The following is a 20000-nucleotide window of genomic DNA, read 5'->3' as shown; positions in this document are numbered from 1 at the left end:
AGATGCTCACCCCGGCAGGAGAGATCTGGAGACAGAACCGACAGAAGAAGGGCTCTGGGCCTGAACACACCTTCAAAGAGGCTTGGGGGTACTTGTGTCCATATATACTCCTCAAAAAAAGTTCTCAACTGTTATTTCGGTCGATTATTTGAGCAATGAGCAACACAGCTAAACCCGTGGGCAGCACTCTTCTGCTGGTATTCACTCTTGTTTTGAGTTGCTTGGTGGATTGGATGATTGCACTCTCCCACGGTAATAAGGAAAAAAACACATATTGGCCTTTTTTTTTTTTACACTTCATTCATTTTACACTGTCAGGGACCTCAGTAGCGTGTGAAGATCCATACGCAGCCACAACAGAACAATATTGCAGGGGTTTTTGGCACATTTTTGGGGGGCGCTACCCACACGTTTAGCTGTGTTGTTCATTCCATGTATGAACGATCCTTACAAGTTGTACTTCATTGTAAAGGTGAGTAATCAGGCTTTCCAACGATATAAAATACAATACCAAGTGCTATTATTAAAGGTGAGAAATAATCAACCAAAATAAAGTTTTTGAACAACCTTTGAGGAGTTTTATACAGTATGTGTGTGTGTGTGTGTGTGTGCGTGTGTGTGTTTCTGTGTGTGTCATATGGGAGATGATAGTTAAGGCATCACTCTCAGACAGCAAAGGACAGTCAAATGTCCAGGGGCGGGGTCGGATCAGAGTGTGTGTGTGTGTGTGTGTGTTGATGGTTGGGATCCTGCCTGGATGACGCCTCCGTTGAGAGTTGTTAGTTCAGTTCTTAGTTGTGTGATGGAGAGAGAGAGAGAGAGAGAGAGAGAGAGAGAGAGAAAGAGAGAGAGAGAGAGACAGAGAGAGAGAGACAGAGAGGGAGACATAGAGAGAGAAGGAGAGACAGAGAGAGAGAGGGAGGGAGAGAGAGAGAGAGAGCTCTGGATGAAGTGAGTAGGGACTTGCACAGTTCAGCTGGCTCTCACTGGGCAGAGGTGATATGTGTGTGTGTGTGTGTGTGTGTGTGTGTGTGTGTGTGTGTGTGTGTGTGTGTGAGGGGGTGGGGGGGGGGAAATTTGTCTCTACCATCTCACCGCCTATACTCAGGGCTCTATGAGCACCTCCACACATGTGTCAATCACAATACATGCATATTACATTTGCAAATGCACACACACACACACACACACACACACACACACACACACACACACACACACACACACACACACACACACACACACAGTAGTGGTGTCCTACCCAGACAGAGGGGAACAGGGTAGTTCCAGCGCCGGACTGGTCCGGGCATACAGGTGATATGGGCGTTTCCCTGGTAACAGAGAGGGAGAGGGAGAGAGAGAGAGAGAGAGAGAGAGGGTTGAGAGCCAGAGAGAGGGAGGGGGGAGACAAAGTGAGAGAGACAGAGAGAGAGAGAGAGAGAGAGAGAGAGAGAGAGAGAGAGGGAGAGAAAAAGAGATGGAGGGACAGAGAGAAAGAGAGAGTGAGAGAGAGGGTTGAGAGCCAGAGAGAGGGAGAGAGAGACAGACAGGGAGAGAGAGAGAGACAGACAGGGAGGAGTCAACATACACACAGTACTGCAGAACTAGTTTACAGTCATCCCCACTTGTCACGGTCCTGGAGAAAACATCTATGTTACATGTTCATACTGACCAAAACAGAACAGAACATACATGTTCATACGACCAGGACAGAACAACAGAACAACAGTCATACATGTTCATACGACCAGGACAGAACAACAGTCATACATGTTCATACGGACCAGGACAGAACAGAACATACATGTTCATATGACCAGGACAGAACAGTCATACATGTTCATACGACCAGGACAGAACAGTCATACATGTTCATACGACCAGGACAGAACAGTCTAACATGTTCATACGGACCAGGACAGAACAGTCTAACATGTTCATACGGACCAGGACAGAACAGTCTAACATGTTCATACGCACCAGGACAGAACAAGTCATACATGTTCATACGGACCAGGACAGAACAGTCTAACATGTTCATACGCACCAGGACAGAACAGTCTAACATGTTCATACGGACCAGGACAGAACAGTCATACATGTTCATACGCACCAGGACAGAACAGAACATACATGTTCATACGACCAGGACAGAACAGAACATACATGTTCATATGACCAGGACAGAACAGTCATACATGTTCATACGGACCAGGACAGAACAGTCATACATGTTCATACGGACCAGGACAGAACAGTCATACATGTTCATATGGACCAGGACATAACAACAGAACAACAGTCATACATGTTCATACGGACCAGGACAGAACAGTCTAACATGTTCATATGGACCAGGACAGAACAGAATATAGATGTTCATACGCACCAGGACAGAACAAGTCATACATGTTTTAAGTTCAATACCCCTGGGCACTGCAGCCAGACCAGAGGGGATTTCATAATTTAGCATTCCAGACATACAGCGTACGAACAGTAAATAATCAATTATTCATCCATCTATAAATCATTCAACATACGGTTAAGAGATACATGCACGGTCCTGGCGGGACCAGACCAACAATCCTCGGGCTCCGGAGCTCGCTGGATCTGACAGAGTCTTCCAGACGCCTCATTTATTTGCTGGTATAGTAGCTTGTCTGTGAAGGCCAAGGATAGCCTAAACGCTATTGTGAAAAGTCTGCTCCCAGATAATTGGCCCAGCGAAGGGACAGGCGCTCCCTCCGGGAGGGGCAGATGGCCCGGGAAGCCGTCTGACCACGTCTCATCTGGCGAAGAGCACCGCCATGCCCCCAGGCTCGCCGTACCAAGCACCCCTTAAGGAGAACAAATGGCTGTTCTAGATCCTTCATTCCTCCCGCCTCCCGGCTGTCGAGCGCCGACCCTCATCGTTTTAAATCACCGCTGCACTCTTTTAAACTCGGTTATTGGAGCTGTAAGTAATGATCTGTTTTATTTACTGCTGCCCGTTGTTTTTTCCAGTACTGACCCACGGTGTGTGTGTGTTGATGTGTTGTCCCCGACTACAGTATACAGTATATATACCTATAACTACCTAACCCTAACTCTTATAACTACCTAACCCTAACCCCTATAACTACCTAACCCTAACCCTTATAACTACCTAATCCTAACCCTTATAACTACCTAACCCTAACCCTTATAACTACCTAACCCTAACCCTTATAACTACCTAACCATAACCCCTATAACTACCTAACCCTAACCCCTATAACTACCTAACCCTAACCCCTATAACTACCTAACCCTAACCCCTATAACTAACTAACCCTAACCCCTACCTAACCCTAACCCCTATAACTACCTAACCCTAACCCCTATAACTACCTAACCCTAACCCTTATAACTACCTAACCCTAACCCCTACCTAACCCTAACCCCTATAACTACCTAACCCTAACCCCTATAACTACCTAACCCTAACCCCTATAACTACCTAACCCTAACCCCTATAACTACCTAACCCTAACCCTTATAACTACCTAACCCTAACCCTTATAACTACCTAACCCCTATAACTACCTAACCCCTATAACTACCTAACCCTAAGCCTTATAACTACCTAACCCTAACCCTTATAACTACCTAACCCTAACCCTTATAACTACCTAACCCTAACCCCTATAGCTACCTAACCCTAACCCTTATAACTAACTTACCCTAACCCCTATAACTACCTAACCCTAACCCTTATAACTACCTAACCCCTATAACTACCTAACCCTAACCCCTATAACTACCTAACCCTAACCCTTATAACTACCTAACCCTAACCCTTATAACTACCTAACCCTAACCCTTATAACTACCTAACCCTAACCCTTATAACTACCTAACCCTAACCCCTATAGCTACCTAACCCTAACCCTTATAACTAACTTACCCTAACCCCTATAACTACCTAACCCTAACCCTTATAACTACCTAACCCTAACCCTTATAACTACCTAACCCTAACCCCTATAACTACCTAACCCTAACCCTTATAACTACCTAACCCCTATAACTACCTAACCCTAACCCCTATAACTACCTAACCCTAACCCTTATAACTACCTAACCCCTATAACTACCTAACCCTAACCCTTATAACTACCTAACCATAACCCCTATAACTACCTAACCCTAACCCTTATAACTACCTAAACCCTATAACTACCTAACCCCTATAACTACCTAACTCTAACCCTTATAACTACCTAACCCTAACCCTTATAACTACCTAACCCTAACCCTTATAACTACCTAACCCTAACCCTTATAACTACCTAACCCTAACCCCTATAACTACCTAACCCCTATAACTACCTAACCCTTATAACTACCTAACCCTAACCCCTATAACTACCTAACCCTAACCCCTATAACTACCTAACCCTTATAACTACCTAACCCTAACCCCTATAACTACCTAACCCTAACCCTTATAACTAACTAACCCTAACCCTTATAACTACCTAACCCTAACCCCTATAACTACCTAACCCTAACCCCTATAACTACCTAACCCTAACCCTTATAACTACCTAACCCTAACCCTTATAACTACCTAACCCTAACCCCTATAACTACCTAACCCTAACCCTTATAACTACCTAACCCTAACCCCTATAACTACCTAACCCTAACCCCTATAACTACCTAACCCTAACCCCTATAACTACCTAACCCTAACCCCTATAACTACCTAACCCTAACCCCTATAACTACCTAACCCTAACCCCTATAACTACCTAACCCTAACCCCTATAACTACCTAACCCTAACCCTTATAACTACCTAACCCTAACCCTAACCCCTATAACTACCTAACCCTAACCCCTAAAACTACCTAACCCTAACCCTAACCCTTATAACTACCTAACCCTAACCCTTATAACTACCTAACCCTAACCCTTATAACTACCTAACCCCTATAACTACCTAACCCTTATAACTACCTAACCCTAACCCCTATAACTACCTAACCCTAACCCTTATAACTACCTAACCCTAACCCCTATAACTACCTAACCCTAACCCCTATAACTACCTAACCCTAACCCTTATAACTACCTAACCCTAACCCCTATAACTACCTAACCCTAACCCTTATAACTACCTAACCCCTATAACTACCTAACCCTAACCCCTATAACTACCTAACCCTAACCCCTATAACTACCTAACCCCTATAACTACCTAACCCTAACCCCTATAACTACCTAACCCTAACCCTTATAACTACCTAACCCTAACCCTTATAACTACCTAACCCTAACCCCTATAACTACCTAACCCTAACCCTTATAACTACCTAACCCCTATAACTACCTAACCCTAACCCCTATAACTACCTAACCCTAAGCCCTATAACTACCTAACCCTAACCCTTATAACTACCTAACCCTAACCCCTATAACTACCTAACCCTAACCCTTATAACTACCTAACCCCTATAACTACCTAACCCTAACCCCTATAACTACCTAACCCTAAGCCCTATAACTACCTAACCCTAACCCTTATAACTACCTAACCCTAACCCCTATAACTACCTAACCCTAACCCCTATAACTACCTAACCCTAACCCTTATAACTACCTAACCCTAACCCCTATAACTACCTAACCCTAACCCTTATAACTACCTACCCTAACCCTTATAACTACCTAACCCTAACCCTTATAACTACCTAACCCCTATAACTACCTAACCCTAACCCCTATAACTACCTAACCCTAACCCTTATAACTACCTAACCCCTATAACTACCTAACCCTAACCCTTATAACTACCTAACCCTAACCCCTATAACTACCTAACCCTAACCCCTATAACTACCTAACCCTAACCCTTATAACTACCTAACCCTAACCCCTATAACTACCTAACCCTAACCCCTATAACTACCTAACCCTAACCCTTATAACTACCTAACCCTAACCCCTATAACTACCTAACCCTAACCCCTATAACTACCTAACCCTAACCCTTATAACTACCTAACCCTAACCCTTATAACTACCTAACCCTAACCCCTATAACTACCTAACCCTAACCCTTATAACTACCTAACCCTAACCCCTATAACTACCTAACCCTAACCCTTATAACTACCTAACCCTAACCCTTATAACTACCTAACTCTAACCCCTATAACTACCTAACCCTAACCCCTATAACTACCTAACCCTTATAACTACCTAACCCTAACCCTTATAACTACCTAACCCTAACCCCTATAACTACCTACCCTAACCCTTATAACTACCTAACCCTTATAACTACCTAACCCTAACCCCTATAACTACCTAACCCTAACCCTTATAACTACCTAACCCCTATAACTACCTAACCCTAACCCTTATAACTACCTAACCCTAACCCTTATAACTACCTAACCCTAACCCTTATAACTACCTAACCCTAACCCTTATAACTACCTAACCCTAACCCTTATAACTACCTAACCCTAACCCTTATAACTACCTAACCCTAACCCCTATAGCTACCTAACCCTAACCCTTATAACTACCTAACCCTAACCCTTATAACTACCTAACCCTAACCCCTATAACTACCTAACCCTAACCCCTATAACTACCTAACCCTAACCCTTATAACTACCTAACCCTAACCCCTATAACTACCTAACCCTAACCCTTATAACTACCTAACCCTAACCCTTATAACTACCTAACCCTAACCCCTATAACTACCTAACCCTAACCCCTATAACTACCTAACCCTAACCCTTATAACTACCTAACCCTAACCCCTATAACTACCTAACCCTAACCCTTATAACTACCTAACCCTAACCCCTATAACTACCTAACCCTAACCCCTATAACTACCTAACCCTTATAACTACCTAACCCTAACCCTTATAACTACCTAACCCTAACCCTTATAACTACCTAACCATAACCCCTATAACTACCTAACCCTAACCCCTATAACTACCTAACCCTAACCCTTATAACTACCTAACCCTAACCCCTATAACTACCTAACCCTAACCCTTATAACTACCTAACCCCTATAACTACCTAACCCCTATAACTACCTAACCCTAAGCCTTATAACTACCTAACCCTAACCCTTATAACTACCTAACCCTTATAACTACCTAACCCTAACCCTTATAACTACCTAACCCTAACCCTTATAACTACCTAACCCTAACCCCTATAACTACCTAACCCTTATAACTACCTAACCCTAACCCTTATAACTACCTAACCCTAACCCCTATAACTACCTAACCCTAACCCTTATAACTACCTAACCCCTATAACTACCTAACCCTAACCCTTATAACTACCTAACCCTAAGCCCTATAACTACCTAACCCTAACCCTTATAACTACCTAACCCTAACCCCTATAACTACCTAACCCTAACCCCTATAACTACCTAACCCTTATAACTACCTAACCCTAACCCTTATAACTACCTAACCCTAACCCTTATAACTACCTAACCATAACCCCTATAACTACCTAACCCTAACCCCTATAACTACCTAACCCTAACCCCTATAACTACCTAACCCTAACCCCTATAACTACCTAACCCTAACCCCTATAACTACCTAACCCCTATAACTACCTAACCCTAACCCTTATAACTACCTAACCCTAACCCTTATAACTACCTAACCATAACCCCTATAACTACCTAACCCTAACCCTTATAACTACCTAACCCTAACCCCTATAACTACCTAACCCTAACCCCTATAACTACCTAACCCTTATAACTACCTAACCCTAACCCCTATAACTACCTAACCCTAACCCTTATAACTACCTAACCCTAACCCTTATAACTACCTAACCATAACCCCTATAACTACCTAACCCTAACCCTTATAACTACCTAACCCTAACCCCTATAACTACCTAACCCTAACCCTTATAACTACCTAACCCTTATAACTACCTAACCCTAACCCTTATAACTACCTAACCCTTATAACTACCTAACCCTAACCCTTATAACTACCTAACCCTAACCCCTATAACTACCTAACCCTAACCCCTATCTCTGACACATAACTACCTAACCCTAACCCCTGTCTCTGACATATACTACCTTTTATGTTGATGTGGTCTTTGACATAAAACTACCTCGCCTGTGAATTTTTAAGTTCTGTGTGTATGAATTGCGTATAAGCTGCAAATGAGTTGCCCTACTTGGGACCAATAAGGTCTGAATCTGAAGAAGAGTGTTCCTGCTCACACTGGACCTACAGTACCAGGGGTGGGTCGGCCACAGAGAACTCACACTGGACCTACAGTACCAGGGGCGGGTCAGCCACAGAGACCTCACACTGGACCTACAGTACCAGGGGCGGGTCGGTCACAGAGAACTCACACTGGACCTACAGTACCAGGGGCGGGTCGGCCACAGAGACCTCACACTGGACCTACAGTACCAGGGGCGGGTCGGCCACAGAGACCTCCGGGGGTTTTCCCATTGGGCCGGTGCTGTGTGTGGACCGGTAGGATTAACAACAAACAAACAAAAACACACCTTAAAAAAAAGCGTATTATTATTATTATTATTATTTGAAAAGCTATCACTAGCCTAGGAAACCAATCACAACAGTGTCTTCCCTGAGAGTGAGAACGCCATCAACCCTCCCAGTGTGGGTAGCCTGTAGACAACTGTCAACTCGTTTCACTCTGCTGAGAACTTCAAAGCGCATCCGAACGTCTGGACCCCGGCTCCCGTCTCGGCACAGACGCACACAAAATGGACCAGGAGAAGCGCAGAGAAGCGTCGGAAAAGCTGTGAGCTGAAAACGAAATTTAAGCTTTAGAGACGAATGCTGCAAAACATGATCCCAGATTTATTAGCCCTGCAAACAGCCTCAAACCCAACTGCTGTTGCTGCTAGCGCTGCTGCTAGCCCCCTGTGAGGGGGAGATGAAAAACGGTTTAAAAAGTGCGCACATTCAAAAGTGATGAGCTCTACTGTAGGCGCTGGACAGAAGTAGGGGCCTGACAAGTAGACTGGAAACACAATCCTCCATATGCTCCCATGAACATTTATTTCCAGCCGTGAGGAGGAGCACATGCTAACAGATCCAGAGCAGGTACGGTATGCCAGGATAATAGTTCAGGATAATAGTTCTGTGTTGTTGCATCATTCAGCTCAGTGTGTTTATTCGTGTCCACTGTGGCAGTTATATTGTTGTATAGTACATATATTGTATAGTTAGAGTGCAAATAGCGGAAGTTATAATAGTAGCGGAAAATACACACACATCCAAGAGAGAAAAGTGACAGGTGCTCGACCATAAATTATACAACTGAAAAAAGAAGAAAGCTCCCAAGAGATGTATTAAAGCGCAACGTTTCGGCCAACGTGGCCTTCTTCAGGTACGGAAGTAAACCAGATGAGTCATCATATGTAAATCATAGTAATGACTTATGTTGTTGGGCCACCATGGTTATGAAACTCCCGGTGAGATTTATGGTCCCAGTCCGCCCCTGGGACCTACCATGTGGCACCATAGTGTACAGGGTCCTAGAGGGAATGGAACCATCAACCCTAGCCCTGCTGGTGCTTGTGATATGTACCTGTAGGGAGTATCCCTGCTCACACTGGAACAGGAGCACATCTCCCACCATGTAGCGCTCCCCCACCTTCACCCCGTAGCTGGGGGTCTGGGGCTCCGGACATGACTCCAGACCTATCGCTGGAGAGAGAGAGAGAGAGAGAGAGAGAGAGAGAGGGAGAGAGAGAGAGAGAGAGAGAGAGAGAGAGAGAGAGAGAGGGAGAGAGGGAGAGAGAGAGAGAGAGAGAGAGAGAGAGTGAGAGAGAGAGAGAGAGAGAGAGAGAGAGAGAGAGAGAGGGAGAGAGAGAGAGGGAGAGAGAGTGAGGGAGAGAGAGAGTGAGAGAGAGAGAGAGAGAGAGGGAGAGAGAGAGAGTGAGAGGGAGAGAGAGAGAGAGGGAGAGAGAGAGAGTGAGAGGGAGAGAGAGAGAGTGAGAGGGAGAGAGAGAGAGAGAGAGAGAGCGAGTAAGAGGGAGAGAGAGAGAGAGAGAGAGAGAGAGAGGGAGAGAGAGAGGGAGAGAGAGAGAGAGAGAGAGTGAGAGAGAGAGAGAGAGAGAGAGAGAGAGAGAGTGAGAGAGAGAGAGAGAGAGAGAGAGGGGGGTTAGACAATACTACACACACACCAGAGGAGGCTCGTCCATTGAGGCAGGGGAGGACAGTCCTCCTCAGTTTTTGGAGAGAAGAGAGGGATAATAATATAATATATATGCATTTATTTATTTATAATTAATATTTCATATTATCTCAGTTTTGTTCATAAAGCAGGTTTTCCCTATGGATAAAAACCCATTATTGAAATTCTAAAGCTCCAACAGTGACATCTATAACATGCAGCTGGAGGACCCATAGATATCTATGGAAGGGAGGCTAGCCTCCTTTAGGGCGGGTTCTTTTATATTAAATCAATGTAATGCTACTTTTTCATGCTAATTTGTGATTGGCCAAAACGCTGAAAAATTACCGCAAGGGAGGACAGTTACCGGCCCTGTCTGAACAGGATTCAGATATTGACATTTTGTTAGTCCAATCACATTCCAGATTCCAGATTTACCACAATGAAGGCCGATTGAGTCAGCGTTGATGTCTGTGTATCTCTTCCCTGTGCCATTGGAGACTTTTTGTGTGTTCGTAGCTCACGGATACTATATATAATACATCCGAAAGTATTATGGGACATATTATACATCAAACTGTTCGTCTATTTGTCTTGATTCGAGCCATCTAAATATCCAAGCTGACATAAATGCTTTTTGAGCTAGAGCCGTCTGAACACGACTGTTCCATTGGCTGTCTATAGCTGATAACGTTATCTACGGGGGCTACGAGGTGCACGTCAGGCTGGCATAGGCAGGCTGCTGATTGGCTGGAGGCGCAAACTGTCGGCAACTCGTCCAAAACATTTCTAGAGACTGGGTCGCAACACCGGATTGGAGAAATGCACTGAACAGCCTGGCTCCGGCTTGCGTGAGAATTGATCGCTTTGCGGTGCTTATTCCTCATTCAGTGATGGATGGTGGATGGAAAACTTTCAACTGAATGTTCATATTGTTCTGATAATTGTAGGCTATAGCAACATAAGAGTGGCAGCTTTGACAGCAACCCAAATTAGCTAATCCCATAGCTGTACCATTGCTAGCTAGCCATGAGTGAACTGTTGGATACTGCATTTGCTGTGCAACGTATTCCATTGCCCAGTTGTCAAATCTATTTGCCAACAAACTGTTTGAGAGCCAGCACACCTCAGTGTCCCCTAATCAAAATCATTTTTCATACATCACCTAACCTCTCCAGCACCTCACCAATATCAATTATTTTCTTTCTTTAGAGAAGACTACAATCCATTACAACAACTATTGCTTACAATGTTTTATTGTTGTTTTGTTATATTTGATGATGAATATGATAAATAAATGCTGCATGTAGTTAAAGAAAGTGTTATTCAGTTTTTCATATGTTAAAATTGACTGTAAATCATTTTAAAGCTGATATTTCAAATAACTGACTGAGGGAAAGTGCCCCCCGGTGCCCATGGGCGGTTATCCTCTCTTCCTCCTGTCCTCCTCAGTTTTTTGAGTCACCAGCCGCCACTGACACACACACACACACTCCAGGTGCATGGCGGGTAGTGTAGTAATGCCTGTGTACTACAGGTGCATGGTGGGTAGTGTAGTCTTACCAGTGTACGCCAAGTGCATGGTGGGTAGTGTACGGTAGTCTTAACAGTGTACTCCAGGTGCATGGTGGGTAGTGTACAGAAGTCTTACCAGTGTACTCCAGGTGCATGATGGGTAGTGTAGTCTTACCTGTGTATTCCAGGTGCATGGTGGGTAGTGTAGTCTTACCTGTGTACTCGAGGTGCATGGTGGGTAGTGTAGTCTTACCTGTGTACTCCAGGTGCATGGTGGGTAGTGTAGTCTTACCTGTGTACTCCAGGTGCATGGTGGGTAGTGTAGTCTTACCTGTGTACTCGAGGTGCATGGTGGGTAGTGTAGTCTTACCTGTGTACTCAAGGTGCATGGTGGGTAGTGTAGTCTTACCTGTGTACTCCAGGTGGAAGCCGGCGGCTGAGACACTGATGTCGGAGCTGAAGCTCAGGTAGAGGTTGTTGGACGTGCTGTTGAGGAGCTGAGGGATGGTGGTGCCTGGAGGGGAGAGGGAGGGAGACAGAGATAGATTAGGTTCTTAGATAGAGTAGTAGTTGTTAGTATGTGAGGTTCAGTAATAGTAGTTAGAGTAGTAGTTGTTAGTATGTGAGGTTCAGTATTAGTAGTTATAGTAGTTGTTAGTATGTGAGGTTCAGTAATAGTAGTTAGAGTAGTAGTTGTTAGTATGTGAGGTTCAGTAATAGTAGTTAGAGTAGTAGTTGTTAGTATGTGAGGTTCAGTAATAGTAGTTAGAGTAGTAGTTGTTAGTATGTGAGGTTCAGTAATAGTAGTTAGAGTAGTAGTTGTTAGTATGTGAGGTTCAGTAATAGTAGTTAGAGTAGTAGTTGTTAGTATGTGAGGTTCAGTAATAGTAGTTAGAGTAGTAGTTGTTAGTATGTGAGGTTCAGTAATAGTAGTTAGAGTAGTAGTTGTTAGTATGTGAGGTTCAGTAATAGTAGTTAGAGTAGTAGTTGTTAGTATGTGAGGTTCAGTAATAGTAGTTAGAGTAGTAGTTGTTAGTATGTGAGGTTCAGTATTAGTAGTTAGAGTAGTAGTTGTTAGTATGTGAGGTTCAGTAATAGTAGTTAGAGTAGTACTTGTTAGTATGTGAGGTTCAGTAATAGTAGAGTAGTAGTTGTTAGTATGTGAGGTTCAGTAAAAGTAGTTAGAGTAGTAGTTGTTAGTATGTGAGGTTCAGTAATAGTAGTTAGAGTAGTATTTGTTAGTATGTGAGGTTCAGTAAAAGTAGTTAGAGTAGTAGTTGTTAGTATGTGAGGTTCAGTAATAGTAGTTAGAGTAGTAGTTGTTAGTATGTGAGGTTCAGTAATAGTAGTAAGAGTAGTAGTTGTTAGTATGTGAGGTTCAGTAATAGTAGTTAGAGTAGTAGTTGTTAGTATGTGAGGTTCAGTAATAGTAGTTAGAGTAGTTGTTGTTAGTATGTGAGGTTCAGTAATAGTAGTTAGAGTAGTAGTTGTTAGTATGTGAGGTTCAGTAATAGTAGTTAGAGTAGTAGTTGTTAGTATGTGAGGTTCAGTAATAGTAGTTAGAATAGTAGTTGATAGTATGTGAGGTTCAGTAACAGTAGTTAGATTAGTAGTTGTTAGTATGTGAGGTTCAGTAATAGTAGTTAGAGTAGTAGTTGTTAGTATGTGAGGTTCAGTAATAGTAGTTCAGTAATAGAAGAGTCTGACGCTAGCGTTTTGAAGTACACCAATTGTTTTAAATGGCCGATCACGCACCAAAAGCGCTTTGAGGCGAGTCAAACTGCCTTGACGCTTCTACTCCGAACTTGTTTACATTTTGGAGCGTCAAATGGGGACGAATCAATCTTAATTAAATCAGCTCCCTATCAAAGCTGAAAGGAGTGTCAAATGAGGCGAGTCAAATGAAGCGCGTCAATTGACTCTTCCAGTGCGTTTGGGGCTTTAGAGTAATAGTTGTTAGTATGTGAGGTTCAATAATAGTAGTTAGAGTAATAGTTGTTAGTATGTGAGGTTCAGTAATAGTAGTTAGAGTAGTAGTTGTTAGTATGTGAGGTTCAATAATAGTAGTTAGAGTAGTAGTTGTTAGTATGTGAGGTTCAGTAATAGTAGTTAGAGTAGTAGTTGTTAGTATGTGAGGTTCAGTAATAGTAGTTAGAGTAGTAGTTGTTAGTATGTGAGGTTCAGTAATAGTAGTTAGAGTAGTAGTTGTTAGTATGTGAGGTTCAGTAATAGTAGTTAGAGTAGTAGTTGTTAGTATGTGAGGTTCAGTATTAGTAGTTAGAGTAGTAGTTGTTAGTATGTGAGGTTCAGTAATAGTAGTTAGAGTAGTAGTTGTTAGTATGTGAGGTTCAGTAATAGTAGTTAGAGTAGTAGTTGTTAGTATGTGAGGTTCAATAATAGTAGTTAAAGTAGTAGTTGTTAGTATGTGAGGTTCAGTAATAGTAGTTAGAGTAGTAGTTGTTAGTATGTGAGGTTCAGTAATAGTAGTTAGAGTAGTAGTTGTTAGTATGTGAGGTTCAGTAATAGTAGTTAGAGTAGTAGTTGTTAGTATGTGAGGTTCAATAATAGTAGTTAAAGTAGTAGTTGTTAGTATGTGAGGTTCAGTAATAGTAGTTAGAGTAGTAGTTGTTAGTATGTGAGGTTCAGTAATAGTAGTTAGAGTAGTAGTTGTTAGTATGTGAGGTTCAGTAATAGTAGTTAGAGTAGTAGTTGTTAGTATGTGAGGTTCAGTAATAGTAGTTAAAGTAGTAGTTGTTAGTATGTGAGGTTCAGTAATAGTAGTTAGAGTAGTAGTTGTTAGTATGTGAGGTTCAGTAATAGTAGTTAGAGTAGTAGTTGTTAGTATGTGAGGTTCAGTAATAGTAGTTAGAGTAGTAGTTGTTAGTATGTGAGGTTCAGTAATAGTAGTTAGAGTAGTAGTTGTTAGTATGTGAGGTTCAGTAATAGTAGTTAGAGTAGTAGTTGTTAGTATGTGAGGTTCAGTAATAGTAGTTAGAGTAGTAGTTGTTAGTATGTGAGGTTCAGTAATAGTAGTTATGCTGTGTTCACACCGGGTGCATTTTTCCGGCGGTGCGGCGAGTTTACATAGAAAGTCAATACAATTTGCGTGAACTGGGCAGCGGGAGGCGCGAATCGCCGAACCCGGCGGCCAAGATTCACCGCTCGGCGACATTTGCAAAAAAATTTTTTTTACTTTCCGTGGCGGATTCGCCCATTGATCCCACAGTGAGATTGGGGCGAACTGGGCGGCGCAAATCTTCTCGCCGCGCCCGGTGTGAACACAGCATTAGAGGAGTAGTTAGTAGTGAGTAATTTACCAGAGTAGCTGCCCAGTCGAGGGGCGTGGTTGTCTGCTCCATCGTAGAAGTCCAGAGAGTCCCAGTTATGCTCTGTAGCAAAGCTCACCACCTGGATCTGGAGGGAGAGAGAGAGAGAGAGAGAGAGAGAGAGAGAGAGAGAGAGAGAAAGAGAGATAGAGAGATAGAGAAATAGAGAGAGAGAGAAAGAGAAAGAGAAAGAGAAAGAGAAAGAGAAAGAGAAAGAGAAAGAGAGAGAGATAGAAAGAGAGAGAGAGATAGAGAAAGAGATAGAGAAAGAGAGATAGAAAGAGATAGAGAGAAAGGAGAGAGGATGTGTGTGTGTGTGTGTGATAGAGAGGGGGTTGGGGGGGGGGTGCAAGAAAAAGATAGTGTTTGTTACATTAAACTGTCTGATGCTGGAAATCTGCATAGTTGTGCTGTGTCCAGTGTGCGGTGAGTAGAACTACAGCAGGTGAAGGGAAGGACTACAGCCCGGGTCCTACCTGTATTCCAGCCCCCTCGGGAACTGAGACCTTCCACACACAGTTCTGGTTGTTGTCATAGGGCTCAGGGTATCCGGGGGACAGGATGGTCCCCCTGCGTTCTGTCAGCCCCCCTCCACACGGGACTGAGAGAGGACACACACACACACACACACACACACACACACACACACACACACACACACATGTTAATATATATAAATATATACACACACACACACATTAATAAACAAACACAAACATGTTAATACACACACACACACACACACACATGTTAATATATATGTTACGGTCAATGTGAGAAAACGGGGAATGTGAGCTTTTCCCGGTTATTGCGCACATTCCCCGACCTCGCGGGGAATGTAGGAGAAACATGTGCGTTTCTCACATCTCCCGGGTAATGTGCACATTCCCCGACCTTGCGGGAGATGTGAGAAATTGGTTAGTATTTCTCACATCTCCCGCAAGGTCGGGGATTGTGCACATTAACCGGGAAATGCTTACAATTCCCGACCTTGCGGTAAATCTAGCAAAGTCCAACCGTATGCAAAACCTCTGCGCAGCCGGGTGGTGGGAGAGGGCTCGTGCGCTTAGAACGAGAGGCGCTTGACATTTTGCCCATGGTTTTCGAATACATAGCATCAATTGCATTAATGGAAACATTAAATTGGGTCTAATTATACATGTGTTGAAAGTTAAGATAATTAGCCTACAAGCCGCGAGGCTACGCAACACAATAAGCAAAATAATCTCACTGTTTCACTCGTCCCACTCATCTGTTTCACTCGCCCCGCACGGCAGGTACAAGAGAAACAATGCACATCTTCTGTTCTCGGCCGTCTTGAATTGAACTGTTACACCACAGAACGAAACTTACAACTAATAGGTTAGTAAAGGACATGTACAAGTTGTTTGTCATCAAAAAATGTAATCTCCATCTTTATTAATTTCTGTGTAAATCTGATCAAACCAAAAAGTGTTTCATTCGTCCCGGTCCTCCCCTACAGTTAATAACAGTCTGTGGTCTACCTTGAACAGTAATATAGCCTATGCTGCACACAGTGTAAGTAGTATTAGGAGGATAGGCCTACACTGGTGATCAAGTTAACAAACGCAAAAGGAACATTGCAACAACAGGAAGGTGGGAACCTCCAAAGGAACCCTACACGTTAGCTAGCCGAAAGACAGACGAAAAGACGAAAAATCTCTCACAGGTGTGTGCCAGTAACGATAGCCCAACTACCGTGGGTGCCTCTTATGGTGCACGCCATCTGAGGCGTCACATAAGCCCTCTCCCACCACCCGGCTGCGCAGAAGTTGTGCATACGGTTGCGCTTTCCTAGATTTACCGCAAGGTCGGGAATTGTAAGCATTTCCCGGTTAATGTGCACAATCTCCGACCGTACGGGAGATGTGAGAAATACTAACCAATTTCTCACATCTCCCGCAAGGTCGGGGAATGTGCACATTACCCGGGAGATGTGAGAAACGCACATGTTTCTCCTACATTCCCCGCGAGGTCGGGGAATGTGCGCAATAACCGGGAAAAGCTCACATTCCCCGTTTTCTCACATTGACCGTAACATATATATATATACACACACACACACACACACATGTTAAGATATATATATACACACATACATTAATAAACAAACACAAACATGTTAATACACACACACACACACACACACTCACACACATGTTAATACACACACACACACACACACACACACACAAACATACACACACACACACACACACACACACAAACACACATGTTAATACACACACACACACACTCTCCAGGTGCATGGTCTCATCCAGTAGATACAGGCCTAACCACCCTGGTCTCAGCCTGCTGGTTCTCTCATGCCAGATTGAGCCTGGACAAAACGTCTGATTGTCTAATAACATTTTGTGACCTTTTGGTTGTTGTTGCTAGCTGGCGAGCTAACTGATGTCAGAGAACATATAATATCGACGTTTGTAATTCATCTGAATGAAAATTGAAAACCTCGTCTCCGAATGTTAGCTAGTTGGGAGCTTGGTCCGGCTCCCGAGCTAGCAACGGAAAAATAGATCGCAAAATGATATTCGACACTCCGACTTTCCCCCCGGACACATTTAGTAATGACAGAGACCCGCTGAGACCCGAACGCCACTGTCTCTTCCAGAAGCTTCCCAGATCCAGACGTCTGCTGATGCGCTTGGGGCCAGACAGACGCCAGCCTAACCTATCCTCCCTGACGCTGGACGACCTGCCAACTATCGCTCTGGCAGCAGCAGGGTGTGTGTGTGCGTGTGTGTGTGTGTGTGTGTGTGTGTGTGTGTGTGATGCCATCATGTGGAGGTCACTGCCATTCACTGTGTTTAAACAGCCTGGGGGTACACACACACACACACACACACACACAGAGGTAGAGAGAGGTAGAGAGAGAGAGAGCATGTGTGAGAGAGACGGTAGAGAGAGGGAGAGAGAGAGGTAGAGAGAGAGACAGAGAGAGGTACTGTAAAGAGAGGTAGAGAGAGAGAGAGATAAAGAGAGAGGTAGAGAGAGACAGAGAGAGAGATAAAGAGAGAGGTAGAGAGAGAGACAGAGAGAGAGATAAAGAGAGAGGTAGAGAGAGGGAGAGAGAGAGGTAGAGAGAGGGAGAGAGAGAGGTAGAGAGAGGGAGAGATAAAGAGAGAGGTAGAAAGAGACAGAGAGAGAGATAAAGAGAGAGGTAGAGAGAGGTAGAGAGAGAGGTAGAGAGAGAGACAGAGAGAGAGAGATAAAGAGAGAGGTAGAGAGAGGTAGAGAGAGAGGTAGAGAGAGGGAGAGAGAGAGATAAAGAGAGAGGTAGAGAGAGACAGAGAGAGAGGTTAAGAGAGAGGTAGAGAGAGAGACAGAGAGAGAGATAAAGAGAGAGGTAGAGAGACAGAGAGAGAGATAAAGAGAGAGGTAGAGAGAGAGAGACAGAGAGAGGTAGAGAGATGGAGAGAGAGGTAGAGAGAGGCAGAGAGAGAGGTAAAGACAGAGGTAAAGAGAGAGGTAGAGAGAGGGAGAGAGGTAGAGAGAGAGAGAGACAGAGAGACACAAGAGGTCCTAGCTACAGAGGAAAGAGACGGTGGTCACGGCACAACAGGTGAGGTAGAGACAGTGATGCACTTCCTGTTAAGACACATATAATGACACCAGAGTGGAATACTATGAGACGTTTGATTGGTTGGTCCCATCGCTGGGTGACATGGGAAAGCCACAGCAAACAGAGCTGCACAACGTGTGACCGCATGTCACAACCTGAGGGACACATAATTACTAAAACAACACCACTGAATATGATCATTATCTTGCCTTAACCTGCTGTTTACTGATACCGTAATCTACTGTATATATCATTATCTTAATTTAATCCATTGATTACTTATTAGTGTTATTGTGTATTTTATATTACTTGGTCAATGTGTACTTTGATGCTTTGGCAAAATTATTGTTGAATCTTTCATGCCAACAAAGCCTTTGAATTGAATTGAATTGACAGAGAGAAACAGAGAAAGAGGCTGAGAAAGAGAGACAGAGAGAGAGACAGAGAGAGAGAGACAGAGAGAGAGACAGAGAGAGGTACAGAGAGAGACAGAGACAGACAGAGGTAGAGAGAGACAGAGACAGAGGTAGAGAGAGAGACAGAGGCAGAGAGAGAGACAGAGAGAGACAGAAACAGAGACAGAAACAGAGAGACAGAGGCAGAGAGACAGACACAGAGAGGTACAGAGAGAGACAGAGACAGACAGTGACAGACAGAGAGACAGAGACAGACAGGCGTAGAGAGAGACAGATAGAGAGACAGACAGAGAGAGGTACAGAGAGAAACAGAGACAGACAGACAGAGACAAAAACAGACAGAGGTAGAGAGAGAGAGAGACAGACAGAGAGACAGAGACAGACAGAGAGAGGTATAGAGAGAGAGAGACAGACAGAGAGACAGAGACAGACCGAGAGAGGTATAGAGAGAGACAGAGACAGACAGAGAGACAGAGACAGACAGAGGTAGAGAGACAGACAGAGAGACAGAGACAGACAGAGGTAGAGACAGACCGAGAGAGGTATAGAGAGAGACAGAGACAGACAGAGAGACAGAGACAGACAGAGAGAGGTATAGAGAGAGACAGAGACAGACAGAGAGACAGAGACAGACAGAGACAGACAGAGGTATAGAGACAGAGACAGACAGTGAGACAGACAGAGGAGGAGAGACAGACAGACAGAGAGACAGAGACAGACAGAGGTAGAGACAGACAGGCAGAGGTAGAGAGAGAGACAGAGACAAACAGAGAGACAGAGACAGACAGAGGTAGAGAGAGAGACAGAGACAGACAGAGAGACAGAGACAGACAGGGAGAGGTATAGAGAGAGGTATAGAGAGAGACAGAGACAGACAGAGAGACAGAGGTAGAGAGAGACAGAGAGACAGAGGTAGAGAGAGAGACAGACAGAC

The 20000-nt window shown here is 43.9% G+C and overlaps 1 protein-coding gene across 1 annotated transcript in view; it reads right to left on the bottom strand.

Moving 5' to 3' along the window:
- The window catches only part of LOC311328004 (CUB and sushi domain-containing protein 3-like), a gene marked incomplete at its 3' end in the record, with an annotated part of 605137 nt that overhangs the window by 97881 nt on the left and 487256 nt on the right, over positions 1–20000 (bottom strand). The window contains 5 exon segments of the mRNA XM_084461116.1: positions 1262–1331; positions 9618–9736; positions 12130–12234; positions 15038–15134; positions 15523–15647. Coding sequence (XP_084317242.1) covers positions 1262–1331; positions 9618–9736; positions 12130–12234; positions 15038–15134; positions 15523–15647 — 516 coding nt within the window.

This window comes from Borostomias antarcticus (assembly GCF_949987555.1).
Source record: "Borostomias antarcticus genome assembly, chromosome: 36".
In the NCBI taxonomy this organism is placed as follows: Eukaryota; Metazoa; Chordata; class Actinopteri; order Stomiiformes; family Stomiidae; genus Borostomias; species Borostomias antarcticus.
Note: the sequence above shows the minus strand (reverse complement) of the source record. Positions and strands in the feature narration are given on the sequence as shown.